Source organism: Anolis carolinensis, chromosome 6, assembly GCF_035594765.1.
Source record: "Anolis carolinensis isolate JA03-04 chromosome 6, rAnoCar3.1.pri, whole genome shotgun sequence".
NCBI lineage: Eukaryota > Metazoa > Chordata > Lepidosauria > Squamata > Dactyloidae > Anolis > Anolis carolinensis.
In genome coordinates this window covers 55,832,855-55,851,388 of record NC_085846.1, presented here as the reverse complement: position 1 = coordinate 55,851,388, position 18,534 = coordinate 55,832,855, and the positions used below count along the sequence as shown (strand labels likewise).

Below are 18,534 nucleotides of genomic sequence, written 5' to 3'. Positions count from 1 at the left end.
GTGAGTACCTGTAACTGCAAATAGGAGAAGAAAAGAAAAAAATTCACGAATGTCTGGTTCTGCACACTTCAAATGTATGAAAAAAAATGCCTGCCAAAGACATACTAATAAATCCATACTGGCAATTTCATCTCAAAATAATGTGAATTTGCATCACCGATTTAATTCATTACATTTCAATTGTGTTGACAGCAGTTCAGTTTATTTTCTGGAAAGCTCAAGGTAGGTATCAATGGATTTTGTTAAAAAAAAAACAATAACAACATCAACAACAATGGAGTAATGTTAGTGGTTCCTATCTGCAATAATCTAATGCTGACAGAGAGTAGTATTTTATTTAGTAATTAACAGTGTAAAGGGGAGAGAAGCTGTCATGTTGGTTCTTAAGCTGGGGAATGTGATGAAAGATGATATCTCCGATCTCATCCTTTCCACTTGTTTAGGATTGTCAGGATGAGAAATGTCAGCATTATGAAAGCTCAGCTCTGCTCTTGATATGATAAAACCCTTCAAAAGCCAGTCTCTCTCCCTCCCTCCTCCCCTCCTTTCTCTCTCCCCGCACTTGCTTCTTCTTTTTTATTTATCCTGTTTTGTTAGATGGCAGAAATATAATTCTTTTCTTTCTTCCTATTATCAGCCACCATTTTTGTTTTATTATATGTTTCACAACCCCTAATGTCCCACTGAAAATTACCTTGTTAAATGACAGTGTTTCAAAGCCATGAATCCTCACCCCCACTCCATTTCCTCTGAGGTTTGAAACAGTCAACAGACTGTAAAGAATAAATAATAAAAAAGTATTGATTATTTTGATGACTGTGAGATTCAATTAAGTATTAATTTTGCCCTCCAGTGGACCTATCAAGGTATTCAAAAGGGAGGATTCGGCTTGAACTAAATGCGCACTGAGTGCTTCAGCCTTAAATAGGGAGAAAATGTGTTTACCTACAGTATTTGAAGAAGAGTGCATTGATGCACAGAGTCCAATATTTAAGTGCTGTGCAAATTAAACCCTGGTGACAGTGACATTGTTTTCGGCGATATGAGTATTGACTAAAGAAGTGCATTTGATGACAGTTTAAACTATTTGTATTGATTAACATTTTCATAGATTATCATGTGTCATATCAAATTCACTTTTCAGACATGAATACATTAAAGAAACCCATAGGCAACCATCGACCAATGTGCGAATGGGCAGAGGGAACATGCTAACCAACCTACGTGTACGCTGGTCACCTGTTCTCTGCATAAGAACCATTTAGGCATGAATTTAGCAATAAATAGTTCTGGGATCGCGCAAGTTCAGTTGTTTCTTTTTTTCATTCTTTCCTTGCCTATCCTCAGATTTTGTTGGTTGATTGGCAAAACAAATGACTATCTTTGGAAGTCATTACTGACCCGTTTTACTCAAGAGCCCAAAACCTCTGAAAGAGAAGATAAAATAGATTTAGCTGTTTAAATGTTTTAATATATTTCATAAATGCCTATCCATCATGGAAACATAATGCCCAAAATACAAGAATGATTGCAAACATTTTGTAAGTATTTTTTTTACATATTTTGTCTTTTCCAAATGTGTGTTTGTTTGATTTGTCTCTATAACTGTATATTTTTTCATGAAGTGGGAAATTATAGGCTTTGGAAGCTTAGCATCCAAAGACAACTGGGTGAGGGTTTATCTTGTCTCGATTGTTTCTGCTTACATGAAATATTTCTGTTTTAGTCTTAAAATGCTATGTCGTGTTGTTGTAGAAACATTTTTGTACTGTGATTATTGCTGTTTTGCTTCTCCTTTGATTAATGCTGTACAAGCAAAAATGCCTTTCTTTTTGAGAGAGAACTCTAGGATGTTCACAAGCTTTTATAAAAATGCACTGCTGGACAGCCATCCCCCTCCTTTCCACATTAAAGTAAAGAGAGAGGTGTAAAAATGCACACATAAAGAAGCACATCCCACAATTAAAACTGTGTTGGGTATGTAGCTTTCACTGAAGTTTTCTCTCCAAAGCATCCGGAATCTCTCACATGCTAGTTGAGCTTTAATAGGGTGGGGAGTAATGGAAAACTCATTGGATCTGTAATAGCTCTTCACTTGACTGCAGCCAGCAATAACAGCAGGAGCAGCCAGAGATAAGAGAAAGAGAGAGTGAGAGAGAGAGTGTGTATGTGTGTGTGTAAGAGAGAGAAAGGGAGAGAAAGAGAGGGAGTGGAAGATAGAATACGCACACCAAAGCTGCCACTTTTCCCCCCTCACTCTTTTTCCCCCCATCCTAGGATCCAATGATAGCTGGACAAGTCAGTAAGCCCTTGCTGTCACTGCGGAGTGAAATGAATGCAGAGTTGAGAGGTGAGGACAAGGCAGCTGCTTCAGACAACGAGCTGAATGAGCCCCTGCTTGTGCCTGTGGAATCAAATGACAACGAGGACACTCCCAGCAAGCTCTTCGGTAAGTCTGCCTAGGTATTTTGTGTTTGGAGTGTTGTTGCCTCGGCACTGGTGCCACAGAATCGGAGACCAGAGAAAGGAGATGCATTGATAATAATATTTGGTAGGACCAACTTTGGCTGCAGAAGACCACGCGCACGCTTTCTCTGTCCAGCTTAAAAGAGAGTGCTTGCCGACTGAGAAAAGTTTAGTTTGCATTGTCAACTTTAGCTGCAATATACAAATCACATCTTCTGTGATAATCTGACATCCGTGGGACTGTAGCAATACGACTCTTGTTGAAGTGGTTGTCTTTTGGGTATTAGTGTTGCTATATTGTCCAGAAAAGTAATGTATTTGATGTTGTTAAGATTAGGCACGTTAATTGAAATTTGTGGGAGCACACATATTCATAGCTTGCTTCTTTTGAATGTCTCTCTGAGCACTTTGCTCCACAGCAAACTTTTCTTCAGCATTTTAAAGAGTGTTCCCCTCTTTTCCTTTTGTTTGTAAGTCTTTTAAAAACAGGGTCAGGTTTCTTTTATTATCTATTAATATACAAGATTACACAATTCTAGAAAACCTTTTGGGATAGTTCAGCATGAGTTTAAGAATTGTTAATTATGTGTTCAAAATTGAAGCAGGAAACAAAGACATGTTGTTTCTTGGAAAGGTATTTTACTATTTTATTTAGAAGAAAAAATAGCTCTCCCTCCCTGACTGCATATATATTTATATATAGGATATATTAATAGCTTATAAAAATGTAACCTTTCCACAATATTTGTTTTGTATTCAAAATCAAAAGGGGAAAAAAAGAAGTGTGGCACTTCAACCCAGACATCTGTCATTCAAACCAGTGACACCCTGTAAGACAACTCAAGCAACTGTAATCTCTAATCAGAAAAGGGAGCAGAGCGTGTTCGGGGGTGTGCTTGAATGATAGATGTTGATATACATCTGTGTCGGCACAGCACCACATAGTACAATGTGACATTTGGATTCTACAGCAATTGTATCTGAATGAGTTCCTCTTAATTGTTTCCACGTGCAACATTTCAAGGGGAGAATTTGCAAGCACGTATGGGAAACATGCATTGTGTGTTTTACAAAGTGTCTTTTTTTGAGAGAGAAACACAACTTTAAAAACACAATTTTTCAAAAAATTGGAGCTGGAGTTATGCTCAGATGTCTGTATTTTTGCTCCAGTATGAAGCAGCAAAATGATTTTTGCAAAAAAAACGGCCATAGAATTTTGATCAAAAGAGATGTCCTATCATTTTTAGAGAGACAGGTAGATGCACAAAAATAATGAAATTATTGAACGTGTTTCATGGAACCATTACAGTTGAATCGCATAAGACCTATTATAAATTATCATTTCTGTTTAAATATAAATTGATGCCTCTTTCTATGAAAAAATAATTTCCTTTTCTTTTGGGAATATTTAGCTGCCATGTAATTAAACCAGTTGCCTTCAGGGAATCAGCTGTGATACCGGTGTTTTTTAAAAATGGGAAAGCCTGTATTACAAGCTAGAATCTAGACAATTTAAATAATCATTTCCAGAGGTCCTTATAATTTGAAGAAAAGAGATAAATAATATATTTCTGCTTTGGCAGTTCAATAATCAGGACAATTCACACAGATATATAGCATAAATAAAATATCTGTATTATGTTGCTGATTTTGCTGAATGTTTCAGACAAGTTTCATAATAAAGAATAACAACTCACAATATATTGTTCTACAGTCATTAATCATAGTAGAAAAGTTCTGTTCACTACTAGAATTAAATACACCATTTTAATATGTGTAAATTTGTAAATTTTCATAAAATGGAATTAGAAGGGGTGAATTAATGTAGAATTAAATACACCATTTTAGTATGTGTAAATTTGTAAATTTTCCTAAAATTGAATTAGAAGGGGTGAGTTAATGTTGAATTAATGTTGAAAAATATTCAAAATAATTGGCTCTCAATCTGATATTTGTAAATGAATATATGTATGCATCAGAACACGATTCACTTAACCACTTTGTAATCCCTTTAATTTAAGCATTTAACATGGCAAAACTATACATGCCTACTCAAAAGTAAATCCCATTCAGTTCAGTGGTGTACTCCTTGGAACTTAAAAATGTTTAATTTGGCCATGTGATGTGTTGTGATAACACTTATCAAATCAGCAGCTAAACTCTGTCCTTAGTTTGAATGTAACCGAACTTGTAAAAAGTTACTGGTGAAAATTCTGTTTATCTGCCTGGTATGCAAATCTACATAGGGAATAGCCCTACATTGATCTCAGTGAAACTAAATATGTGAAGATTACACTGTTACAGCTCTATCCTGTACATGTAAAACCTATTTAGATCAATGAAACTTAAATACAGGTAAAGGTGTATTGAGTTGCAGTCTCAATCATTAGTGGCCCTACTGATATTAGTGACAGTTTTCTGTGGCCTTTCCACTTCTCCTTGACTAACTTTCTGGGCTATTGGTGCTTTGCATTCAGATTTTATATTTTTAAGCTTGAAGAAAAGTTGAAAATAAAAGGGATTACACACGTTAGCTATAGAAGGCAAGAATCTCCTCCCTCTCTCGTGCGCACACACATACATTTAAGACAAATAGAGAAAATCTGTGAGATCATAGTTTGAGAAGTGATTTTGAACACTTAAATTAAGAATCCTTCACAAATTAGGACTCCACTATGAGTGTTCCAAGACATTGATTTTTCTTGTTATAATGTTATGATAATTCATTTGGTCTCATTTCATAGTCATTTTTTCTATTTCAGGAGCCTCTGCCCATCATTGTTTTCTGTATAAAATTCTGACTCATTGATCAAGTGTGTGTCTTTTGTTACAAAAGAGATGGAGGTGAAATAATGGTTGAGGCCCTCAGCTTCCAAAATGTCCTGCGTTGCAATATTTCACAGTTTCCCCGCAATTGTAGTGTTAGATGGTTTTATGTGTTAAAACCTGATAGAACATAGTAGGAAACTGGCTTTTTTCCAATAGCAATAGCTCCAGTTTCAGGTGGCAGAGATTCAGGATTAAGATTGATAGTAGTCTTTCTTCTTTCTTTTTTGTTTCCTTTACGGCTACAACGGATTTTTGGCTTGCCTCCAAAATGTACACTTTGCCACCAATGGCAGAGAAATTGAAGACAACAGTGTTTCGGGCTTCAAGAATGCCATCCTGGATTTATTCAGCCTTCAAAAATATTAAACATTGTTATATAGTTCCATAGCTAATATAAAATGAATTTAAGCTATTACATTTCCTCTACCCTTATTGTATATGATTTGTGCATGAGCACATGTGTGGCCATATATATGCAATTGCACACGTATACACATAGACCATATTGTTTTCTGAAAGTTCCATCTTTGATTCTTCTGCTTATCAACTTATAAATATTTGATATTTTCCCCAAATCTTTATACATTAACATTAAAGGATCTATTACTATGATAATTCTAAGTGCCACTTAAAGTGAAAATAAAAATTCTGATTAAGGAGCTTATATTCTCCAAAGTATTACACCGAGAATAGTATTTTCCTTAACTTGCATACTTATAAAGGGCTATATTATACTAATGTGGCATGAATCCAGATTTTGTTGAGGAACATGAAATCACAGAAAGAGATTGTGTTGTCTGATTCCAAGAAGGAAGAAAGTCTCATATACAAATAGCGTGCATAGAGTTTTCCCATTATTGAAAGCAGGCTGATCGATATGTAGTATCAAAGCGTGCATTATCTGTGGATAAAGTTGTGGGTAAAATTGGATTTCATTCAGTACTAGTGGGAAATTTACGAATAGCTGAATTTTGAGATATGCTGGCATTCAGAATTGATAAGTATGTTTTCATTAAAACCAATGTCTCTTCAATTTAACATTGGCACAAAATGCAGCTCCTTAAAATGTAGCTTGTGATCAATAGCCTTTCCATCCCCATTAACTGAATGAAGCAAAAGTTATGGTGAAATCTTTGTTGTCATATTTTTACATCTCATCATTGCTTTTAGTTGTAGGCCTTTGACCACCAGATGGTGAATCTGAAAGGGTATCAGATGCTAAAGATTGAGATATGCTCTTACTCCCTGATGAAGATGTTGAGATGAAAAGGTTGTGTAATGTTTCTGTGTACTGCACCCACCCTTTATGCTCTATGTATCTATCTATCTATCTCAGAACAAAGTTAAGGTGAAATATTGTCACTCTGGTGGCATGCAGTTTCTCTTTTACGGGATGTATTGCGATTCATAGCACTTTCCCCTCTCTTTTCTTTCTGCTCCCATAATGCTCACTTTGTGTTGCTGTGCTCTCAGTGCTGTTTTGATTTCCATAGAGCAAGTGGATGAGTAGCTGCTTATGCCAGCATCGAGGGTAGAGTCGACCCTAAGTATTTTTCAAGTGTAGGCGAACAGAATTTTGGCGCGCCCCCCCCAAACCAATCACTGAAAAATAAAAGCATTGGATAAGCCAAAATGTTGGATAATAAGGAGGGATTAAGGAAAAGCCTATTAAACATCAAATTACATTAAGGTTTTACAAATTAAGCACCAAAACATCCTGTTTTACAAGAAATCAACAACAAAAGCAGTCTCGACTGCGCCCCCATATGTTTTGCGCCCGAAGCGACTGCTTAATTTGCCTCATTGTTGGACCGGCCCTGATCGAGGGCCTGGCTGTTGGAATTGAAATACGAACTTTGAATCTTTGAACAGATAAAGTTCAAATATAAGGCAAAATATTTCATTTCTAGACCAGCTGATTAGGAAATCAAGGGATTTACATTTTGGTTGATCTTACCAACCTCTGTTGTATATGTGAGTCTTGATAAACGTGTCCGTGTGATGTCGATGTTTAACCGAATTTTATCATATGCTCATTTTTGTAGACTTTCAGACTTTTTCATGATCAGAATTGCACACTTGGCTTTGGTTTTATAGGAAGGCAAATATTTTATTGCAATAGAGAAAAAAATGTAGGAAAATGTAACCTTTGGTCTTGGGTATTTATTTACCAGTTGATCTAACCTTAGTTGAATGCAAGCAGTGTAGCATTTACTAGCATTCAGTTTTATTTGGGTTTGTAAACTTTAACAACGAAGGAAGCATGTTTTTTTGGGCTTAAAATGTTGGGAAATACTAAAATATTATATTTTGCTCATTCAGTCAATTTACTCAGTCCCTCAGAGTAGTTTTTTTTTCTTAATGGGAGACACCTTTCAGGCAACAGAGCTTTGAACTTCGTTGTGAAAGAATGCACACCTGTAGCTATAAAGTAAGTCAAATTGTTAGATTTACACTTTTAAAAGTGTGCCATTGTTTCTTGTTAAGTTGCAATGGTAATGCAACTTGATTATCCCTTAGTCAAAGCCTTTCCTTTCCTGCATGACTGAATGGGATGCCTTATTAAGGTCTCCCCGGGCCCTTCCACACAGCCATATAACCCAGAATATCAAAACAGAAAACCCCACAATATCTGCTCTGAACTGGACTATCTGAGTTCACACTGCCATATATTCCAGTTCAAAGCAGAAAATGTGGAATTTTATTCAACTGTGTAGAAGGGGCCTCAGACACTCATTGGACTTGTTCTCATTCCCAAATAAATGTCAGTGTTAATTATGTCAGAAGTGGAAATTACATGGCGCTGTAGATATAGCTGGAGTAGAGTCTCCAAAATTTGTTACCATTGGCAAAGTTAGCTAGGACTTGCTAGGAATTAAGCATGACTTTTCCCACTGAAAAGAGTAGGACTTAAAATATCTTGGCATTAGTTCAGGCTCCTCTCATCCCAAATTGACCTCAAATGAATCTGTGGCACTTTATCTATGTTTCTGAGTTCGCAATATAATGTGCACTTTGCTAATCTACCATTACAACCTCACTGCTTTTAATTCTATGTTTTTACTAAGTGTGTTTCATTTTTCTGATCAATGTTTGAATATTATAACTGGTGCATGATATTGTTTATTGATGTATTGTACATTGTTATTGTTTCCTATCTGATATTTTTGTGAGCCGCCCTGAGTCCCCTCCGGGGGAGATGGTGGCGGGATACAATAAACTTATTTTCACTTCCTGTGAAATGCCTATAGACATATGTGGAGATAAAGCATCACTAAATCATAGCATCTAGTTATGTTAGGTTCAGATGCAAATCACAAACAAAATGTGAAATGTGTTTAATGATGTCTGGCAATCTAAAGCACTAGAAAGATGGTTGTCTTATTGTGTGTTCTGCATCTCCTTTCTGGCAATATGCTAGGAAAAAAATTGCAAATCAGACTATACTTCTACAGGTACATCAGTCCTGTATAAATGAACAACTCTTAAAGTCAGAATAATAGATTTTTGGTAGCTTGCTACTTCAGTTTACTTTCTTCAACAGTATTATACTGAACACATATCCATGTGTCCTAGCAGGCATACATATCCTTGATGCATAGCAGATATAGAATGGGTCTGAAATTTAACAGATTCAGCTCTAAGTTCTTGTTGCTTTAAAAATATGAATCACAGGTAATTGTGGGGGGTGAAGTATAAATCCGTTTGATTAGTAATTACTGCATTAGAATCATTTTCAGAGGCAGAAAATTGAATTTACACCTTCTGCTTAAGGTTATGGTTAGTTAGGGTCCAAAACAAGAACATTTTCAGTTTTTCAGAGAAGTGGTTGCATCCACTGAATTAAATTAAGCGATGTTAGATTTTTTTATTGGTGGCAAAGTTTTATACTCCCAGTGATCTTAGTAAGGGCCATAGCATTGTCTTAGTTTCAAGATGCATCTATAGAACATATTTATTTTCTATCTAGAAAGTTTGAAAAACTTTTGATCTATATTCTCTGAAGAAACTTCTCTGCTGTTTCAAGAATGGGAACAATTCCAAAACTACTTTGGGGCAAGAAGCCTCTGATAGAATTTAATTTAGGCTATAGAGAACTTTAATATACTATGAATGAAAGCTTGCAGGGGTTGGGGAGATGGGTGAAAAGAAATACTATCTAGGAGCATTTGCTCCCCTTGCATACAAGAGTGTACGATAATTCTGTAATAATACTGTATTTTCCCTACATTTTTGGTAAAACACAGACAAGATTTAATGTCTAATTATTCGAACATCTAGGACTGGGCTCCAATAACTTTCAAATAAGTGAACTTTAGAGAACTTCAGAAAACCAGACATATTTTTATCACTATTCACACAGCAACTAATAAATAAATGAAGAAAATAAATGAACAGCAATAAACGTGGCTGATGATGGATGTGGCATCAAACTGTCACACAATCTCTGTAACATAGTTTGTGGAATAAAGAAAATATAGGTGCTCATTAGAGAAATAGAATTGGCTGCCTGGGAACTGAAGAATCAAAATTACTGTTTGTTTAATGAATTTTATGTCTCTTTGGCAACAGGAGCAATGTGTTTGTAAAATTTAGAAATAGCTTCTGTACTATATATTGTTCTTCTAAATGCATATTTATTTTTTGTTATGGTCATTATATTATATATCTGCATATTATATTGTATTAAAATGTAACTTACAGTGGTCTGTGAGGTTTCAGTCTGCAATATTTTTATGCGTTGCATGCCTTTGAACTTCTCACTGTTTTCCATATACAGTGTTCCCTCACTTATCACGGGGGTTACATTCCAGGACCATCCGCAATAAGTGAAAATTCACGAAGTAGGGGCACTATATTTATTTTAATATTTATATATTATTTTAGTAGTTATACCCTATTTTATCAACCAATTGTGTGTTGATAAATTGCCTCCTTCTCCTCCTGTTACTGCTTGGGCTCCTTTTCTCTCCCTTTGGCTTCTCCTTCCTCGCTTCCTTAGGGTGTAAATTGTAATTTTTTAATTATTTATAATATTCTTTTAGAGTTTATTGAAAAACCGCGAAACAGCAAATCTGCAAAAAGTGAACCGCGAAGTATTGAAGGAACACTGTAACTTCACTAAGTGCATCTGAATGGGGAAATAAAGCCAAAACCTTTATTTTGTAGATATAACTCTGACATTTTCTGTCACTTTATCTCTCTCCCTTTTCCTGTTTTCTTTCTATTTTGATTATTTCATGCCATATCAAGTGTCTAAATTGACCCCCTGAGTTCCTTGAAAGAAGATGATGCTATAGTAATAGAACAAATGAACAAATTATGAGTAAATGTAGCATACCACCAGAAACATAATGTAATTGCTTGGTCTTGAATGTAAATCTTTACAGAAATGTTCAAAAACAGCAATTTTGATAATTAGGCTAAACAAGATTGCTTACAAAAAACAGGTGAAACATGCAGTTGGCAGGGAAAGTAGTAGCAAAAGATATTGAATATATTTTGATGGTAGTCTTTGCTTATTACCTTTTTGTAGCGGATAATTAAGTTCAAGAGCAATTCTTCAATTCAAAGGATTAAAAACAGCCATTTTCATATTTTTATGTGCAGTGTAATTATTACTCATTGTGAAGCATATGGAATGTGTATAAACTTATTTATAACTTTCATAGCTTGTTATGCACTACATTATTTGACTCCACAATTTTTAAATTCCTTTCCCTTCGTAATGAATTCCAATTATGAATTACTTTCTCTGTCACTTTTTCTCATAAATGTATATATGCCAAGTAAAATTAAAGCCAAATGTACAACATCGTGTCCTTCGTAGGTTGAGGAAAACATTATAACCAGTAAATGCTTGTAACCTATTAACAAACCTATGCTGCCGTTTCTATCTTCACAATCTCTCCTCAAAACTGTTTATAGGAAGTAAACCACACAAATATATCAAAAATCATTACTTCCAATTTAACGTGCCTGCTTAGCTTTACAAGCATGCAAGACATTTTCTTCATATTGTTACTCTATTTGTTTTCATTGTTGCATCCTTCATTTATTTGTATTCTCTCTTTCTCTCTCTCTCTCTGGTGTGTGTGTGTGTATCTCTGGCATCAGATTGTGGTTGTGATGCTTTTAGTTTCTTACAATGCTTCTGATATTGCATCCTTCATGGGCATTCTAGCAAAATAATGGCAGTTTCTCCCCTGATATTTTAGTCACATCATTCTAAGAAAATAATCATTGGCAAATAAGCAGGAAAATGGTATTAGTTTCATTATAAATTTGTGTACAAATTTGTATTTACCCAAATGTTTGTTGTCACTCTTTAATTTGATCTATAACAAATATGCACCACTATTTCTGATCCTGAAAGGGTGATACAAACAAATCTGGCAGTTTTTATATATGCATGCACCACTAGCTGGGCCGAGAACCATGTAGGCCAATGGGTATTGACGGTATGTCTAGTGCTCTCGGACTGACTACCACAACTGTGGGTAACATTTCAGTTGCTTGATCTGGAATTGCGTGTGTAATGCAGATCAGACAGTAGGTATCAACAGCTTTGGCCACCGCTTTCTGGAGAATGTTGGCACCAATTAGAACCTGGTTCTTCCTACAACACATATGACTATTGCTGGCAAAGCTGTCAGTACCAATTATATAACTGGCAGATTGATTGAATGAATGAATGAATGAAACTTTATTTATAGCCTGCCCTATCTCCCCGAAGGGTCTCAAGGTAGCTTACAACAAAATAAACAACGGCAAACATTCATTGCCGACAACAATACATAAACAAATCAAAAACTACTCAATAAATTATGAAACAACTTAAGTAAACAAGACAATACATTGCACAATCCACATAATTATAAACATATTAAATCCCGGTGGCGAAGTGTGTTAAAGCACTGAGCCGCTGAACTTGCAGACCGAAAGGTCCCAGGTTCAAATCCCGGGAGCAGAGTGAGCAGTGTTAGCTCCAGCTTCTGCCAACCTTGCAGTTCGAAAACATACTGTTGTAGATGACGGGAGAGATAACGCCAAGAGAGATCCTTTTGTTGAGGCTGGAAAGGATTTTATTTTATTCAGCTGAAGACTCTGGAAGTGGAATCTCTTCCGAAAGAAAAACCAGGCATTGACTTGCCTTTTATACATTTTCAGACAAAGAACATGCTTCTACATACATCTCGTCATCAGTACGTCACTTCACATGTTTACATACATGGGCATAAATATGCACAATGAGCATTTTTCTATCTAAGCACTTTAAAAAGCCTGTAGCAACTCACAGATCCCAAGAAAGATCCATCAAGAGGCCACTCTTGGCCTGTCAAGCTGTACTAGGAACCAATTCACACTGGAATGTATAGAAAACAGGCCCCCCTTCTCCCAGCTTGTCCTGTCAGCTTGTGCATCCGTAAAATCTAACACAGAGAGAGTCTGATTTTTCTACATTTCACTGCTTCTAATGTGCATACAATATATGTCTAAAAATCCATATTTTTCAGTTCCTCATCAATACCAATGTGAGTAAATCAATAGGTACAGCTCCGGCAGGAAGGTAACGGCGCTCCATGCAGTCATGCCGGCCACATGACCTTGGAGGTGTCTACGGACAACGCCGGCTCTTCGGCTTAGAAATGGAGATGAGCGCCAACCCCCAGAGTCAGACATGACTGGACTTAACATCAGGGGAAACCTTTACCTTTACCTTAAATCCTTAAAAACTCATCATAAGTCTCTAAAATAGTTATAAGGGAGATGGTGAACAGCAGATTAGCAGATGATAGCAGCTAGGTGAGGGTGCATATAGATGTACTTAATCCTCCTCTCCATAAGCTAAATTGCATAGATGTGTCTTTAGTAGCTTTTTAAAGGAGAGGAGGGAGAAGGCCATTTTAATTCTTTAAGGAAAAAGTTCCAGAGGTGGGGAGTGGTCACAGAGAAGGCTCTCTCTCTCTCATTCCCACCGGTCGCACTTGAGGTGGCAGCGGGACTGAGAGCAGGTCCTCCTCATCAGATTGCAGCACACATGGTGGTTTGTATACAGAGATGTGGTCTTTTAAATAGTCTGGGCCCGAACTGTAATGTCCAGCACTTTATATTTAGCCTGGAAGCAGATCGGGAGCCAGTGGAGCTGCTGTAACGTAGGAGTTGTCCGCTCCCTGTACAGCTTTCCAGTTAGTAATCTGGCTGCCCATCTCTGAACCATTTGCAGATTCTGAACTGTCTTCAAAGGCAGCCTCACGTGGAGAACATTGCAGTAGTTCAAATGGGATGTAACCAAGGCATGGATTACCGTGGCCAAGTCTGGTGTCTCAAGGTATAGGCGCAGCTGGCGCACAAGTTTTCATTGTTTTAACATTTTAGTTCATTGTATAACAGTGTAACGGCATCAATTGCCAATTGTAAGCCGCCCTGGGTCCCCTCTGGTGAGAAGGGTGGGGTATAAATAATTGAAATAAATAAAAAAATAAAAAATAAAGGTGCTCCTGGCTACCGCTGATACCTGGGGTTCCAAAGTCAGTGCTGAGCCCAGGATCACCCCCGACAACAGACCCGCATCTTCGGGGGGGGGGGGGGGGGAGGGTGTTATCCCATCCGACACAGGTTGTAATCCCACACCCTGATCCACCATCCGACTGACCAGGAGTACTTCTGTTTTGTCTGGATTTACCTTCAACTTGATCAGTAAAGGAACAATTCATAATTTGCATGTTTGCCACTGTAAAAAGACCCGGGGGGGGGGGGGTATCAGGGGTTGTTAGACAACCAACTGAATTGCCATTAACAAGTGAAAATTAGTTTTGTATCTACAAACTAAATAATATGTTTCCTATTTCTACATAGAAATTCATTTTTGGAATTTCAGACTAGAGCAATTTTCAAAATAAAGTCATCTTTGGATTAGTCCATCAATCATGTAGAAAAAAGGTCAGGGGTACGTTTTGTCTAAAACATAGAGTAGAAATAAATCCTCCAAGTGAATGGATATTCTCTTATTTATAAGTAAAAGTGGGAAACAGTTATAATTAAATACCTTTACATTTCATTTGTTCCACATCAATAGCTCAGAATTATCTTCTTTTTATAGTCTGGTATTTCCTTAAGAAACAACATGCCCACTCATTTGTTTCTATGTGGCTACAATTAAACAAAATGCTGTTTCGAAAAGAACATGTTTCTTAGCGTATAAGGAATAGATAATTTGTGAGGGAACTGGTACCTTCTCAGATTGAAAATCTTGTTAGTTTGAGATTAATAATACATCAGACACTCTCACATTAAAAGGAAAAGGATATAAAGAAGTGAAGGGGGGAGAGAATGGGGTATATTTATTTATCCAGGCTCTCCATGGGAACTTAGAGATGAGCAAGAAGAAAATTTAGATTTGTTCAAATCTTTGCCTGCCATGAATCATGTAACACTTTTCTACATGTCATAATCATGTTCTATGCACTTTGTTGATATATTTTCCATCTAGGATTTTTCTTCCTTGTTTGATGTTTTTATAACATTGGAACTTAAACTTTTTTCATTACAAAGTTTTCTCCTCTTGTTTTTAATATTTAGCTTTGTTTGATAGAATAATGCTAGTATATCATATGTAAAATAATACAATTTGTTTTAAAGTGAGTATATTACAATACAGTACAGTACAGTACAGTACAGTACAGCAAACCGTATTACAGTCAACAATGCAATGTAACAGTTATATACCTCTTTAAACACATGTAAAAGAGGTGTGCGCACAGTATATTGGAAACATAAACAAGCCATGATGGCATATACTTTACTGCTGAATATTATGTCCTTCTCAAATACTTCTTGCCCTTCAGTACTAAAGATATTAATTTGCAAAAAAAGTGTTTTTATTTCATCATAACTTAAATCAAAGTAATTGTATTTAAAATGATATTTTTGGACTCTGTGTTACCAATAGACTATTCCAGGAGGGTGGCCATGCTAAGCACCAGTAAGAAATTGCTTGGAACATCATTTGTGAATATGTAAATGAGCAATCTGGAAATGCACTAGCCCCTTTTACAGAGGCGTAAAACAGGCTGGAATGACTGGGAATTATATATATATATATTTTATATCCTGCTTTTGTCCCATGTGTGACAGCATGAGTGGCACCATCTATATGTCGAACTGTAAGTCGCAAGATTTGAATTGTTGTATCATGCCTGATTTTGCCTTTACCCTGTAAATGTAGTTGGATTGATTGGTTATTTATAGCTGTCAATCAATGTTGTTTGCACCAGTTATATTGCTCCCTCAGCTCAATTGTTTGACTCCACCCTTTCCTGGAGTGGGTCAGTGTTTCCTTTTTCATTCCACCATCAAGCTTTCTATCAGATGAACGTGAGAGATGGACTTGGCTCTAAAAGCCCTTGATTAAGTTACCTCTCAGCATCAATTCTGAGGTTCTTACCCTTGAGACTTATGCTTCATGTTCAGAACCAACCTGAATGACATTGAGGAGTCTCAAGCGCCTTCAGATCAGTTCTTTGGCACCAGAAAAAGACTGTGTCTTCAAACATAGGCCATTTGGACTGAGGCTGAGGTTTGCTTCGGCATTCACAGCCATTGAGAAAGAGGGACCTGGAAAAGCTTCTCAGCTGCAGAGCTCCTTGGACTCAAGACAACCAGAGACTGCAATGCATATTTTCCTTTACCCCTTTGAAACTTCCAGCCTCCCTAAAGGAGGGCAAGAAGCAATCCCCTGGGGAAAGATGTCATGTCCATGCCTCTTTCGCTAAGAGTTATAGCCCCAGGCATGACAGCACACCATGGGTGGGACTCGAAGCGGCAAACAATGGTTAAATAAAACAGATAAACAAATAACACATTATATGACCCATATATGACACACTTAATAAATACAACATGTACCACTAAAATTCCCTGGGCCTCAGGCCACTGAGGTCGTCCATAAAAACATTATACAAAAAATCCTAGAAGCACCGCATCTTTAGGCCATGTAAATATTGTCACGTCCAAGAAGGCCTTCATTGATATGCCTTACCCATAGCTGCCTGGTCATGGCCTATTATGGGTCATTGGGAAAGGCCTGCTTCCACAGAAAGATTTTGACCGGTGTGCAAAAGGCCAATAGAGAGGGGACCAATCGTACCTCTTTGGAAAGGGAGTTCCAGAGCCATGGGACCACCACCGAGAAGGCCCCCCCTCTCGTTTCCACCAACTGTACTTGTGACGGCAGTGGGACCGAGAGAAGGGCTTCTTCTGATGATCTCAGGGCTCTTGTGGGCTGGTAGGAGGAGATGTCCCTCAAGTAGGCTGGACCTGAACCACTTTGCATTAATTTTATCAAAATTATGTCAAACTTCAAATAACTATCAGATTATTCATATATTTTTTTATTTTGTCTTGACTATTTTTAAACTGCTATGCCTATTACCACCACCAATTGCTGGGTAGAAGGATGTTTAAGACATGATTAAGTTCAATTAAGAAATTCATCAGTCATACTTCTTGTTAAAAATCTGGCTGAGGAAATTATTTACTTTTGATTTTAAAAAGTATTCTGATTCTTTTTCATTCTGTAAGAACCACATTGTGAAGTACGAAGAATCAAGGGTGTTTGTGCATTATGGCATCCCCTCCTTCACTACATTGCGATGCAGTTTTGACACTATCAGAAATGGGACAAAACCCATTTAGTTTGAAAGCAGGGGTCATAGAGAGAAGAATAACACTCTATTTCATCTGACTCAAGAGCCCATCCTTATAGAAACTGAAATTGCATTTGCTTTCTAAGTATTTTGAGTATTTTAATCAAAACGCAGCCCCTTAAAATGTTACCTATCTCTTTAACATTAGACTGCTACTTGTTAGTTCAATGTCAATTGTTTTTATTTTCAAATTGTTAAAATGGTATTGTACCAGATGTCCTTTCCTCAAAGTAACTCTCATTCTTTAAAGCCCCTCAATTGCCTTCAGCTCTTGTTTTAGCCCCAATAATTTGTCAAAGCATCGCAAGCTTTAAGCTGCAATTCTATATACATAGCTACCAGGAAATGAGGCAATGCAATTCAGTGGGACTTAATTATCTGAAGAGATGTAGAATATTGCATTGTTAATCATTATTAATTATATCTTTGCAACCACAAACGCCCAAGAATGATACCATTACCATTGAAAGTGTGGGACATAGAGTTCAAATAATTACTGCTAAGTACTTATTCCAGCGCATAAACAGCATCTAGCCTCAGTCATGTGCAAATGGTGGTTTGTGTTCTGCAGTTCAGCATTTGTAACTGTGGTGTAGTGTGGGTTTCAACAGCAATTTGGCGTTGATCCAGCAATGCCAAAGAACATCAAATTGTTGGTACCAACGATCCACCAGTTCCAAAGAGCATTGGTGGGTCATTGGTACAGACAATTTGAAGAAATAAGCTGTTTATGTAACATGTTGCCATCGTGAACTGTACTTCTTTGAAACTGGGCTCATCATTTTAAGACATCCTGTACCGTAGAGTCTCACTTATCCAACATTCGCTTGTCCAACGTTCTGGATTATCCAACACATTTTTGTAGTCAATGTTTTCGATACATCGTGATATTTTGGTGCTAAATTCGTAAATACAGTAATTACTACGTAGCATTACTGCATATTGAACTACTTTTTCTATCAAATTTACTGTCTAACGTGGTGCTTAATTTGTAAAATCATAACCTAATTTGATGTTTAATAGGCTTCTCCTTTATTTCTCCTTATTATCCAACATATTCGCTTATCCAACATTCCGCCGGCCCGTTTATGTTGGATAAGTGAGACTCTACTGTATTTTGATTCTGAGGCATGACAGAAAAAACAGCAACTATTTTTGGAAATGTATTTGACTCACTTAAAGGAAGTTATTATACACTGATCCTAAGCAAAATGACTTCTTACTATCATTTTTTCTGATGCAGCTCTAGGGCTCTTACCGTATTATGTTACTTAAGAATGAATACATTAGTTTATTTAGATTAAATATTTATATCCCAAACTGTATCCAGAGATGACAAAACTATTTAATAATTACAAAAATATAAACAATCTAAAAAACAATTCAGCAAAATTGAACTTAGTCAACAAATAGAATCTCAAGAGGAGGGCGAATGTGGTCCCTATCTTCAAGAAGGGAAAAAAGAACGACCCAAACAATTACTGTCCGGTCAGCCTCACATCGATACCAGGCAAGATTCTGGAAAAAATCA

The 18,534-nt window shown here is 36.7% G+C and overlaps 1 protein-coding gene across 6 annotated transcripts in view; it reads left to right on the top strand.

Moving 5' to 3' along the window:
* Positions 1–18,534, top strand: part of pou6f2 (POU class 6 homeobox 2) — a 478,425-nt gene that overhangs the window by 100,944 nt on the left and 358,947 nt on the right. For 5 of the 6 annotated variants that reach the window (XM_062984247.1, XM_062984243.1, XM_062984241.1 and 2 more), the window contains exon 2: positions 2,278–2,449. In XM_062984247.1, coding sequence (XP_062840317.1) covers positions 2,278–2,449 — 172 coding nt within the window. Of the gene's footprint in view, positions 1–1,201; positions 1,542–2,277; positions 2,450–18,534 lie in introns of those variants that run through there. The other variant, XM_062984246.1, reaches the window with a different exon arrangement.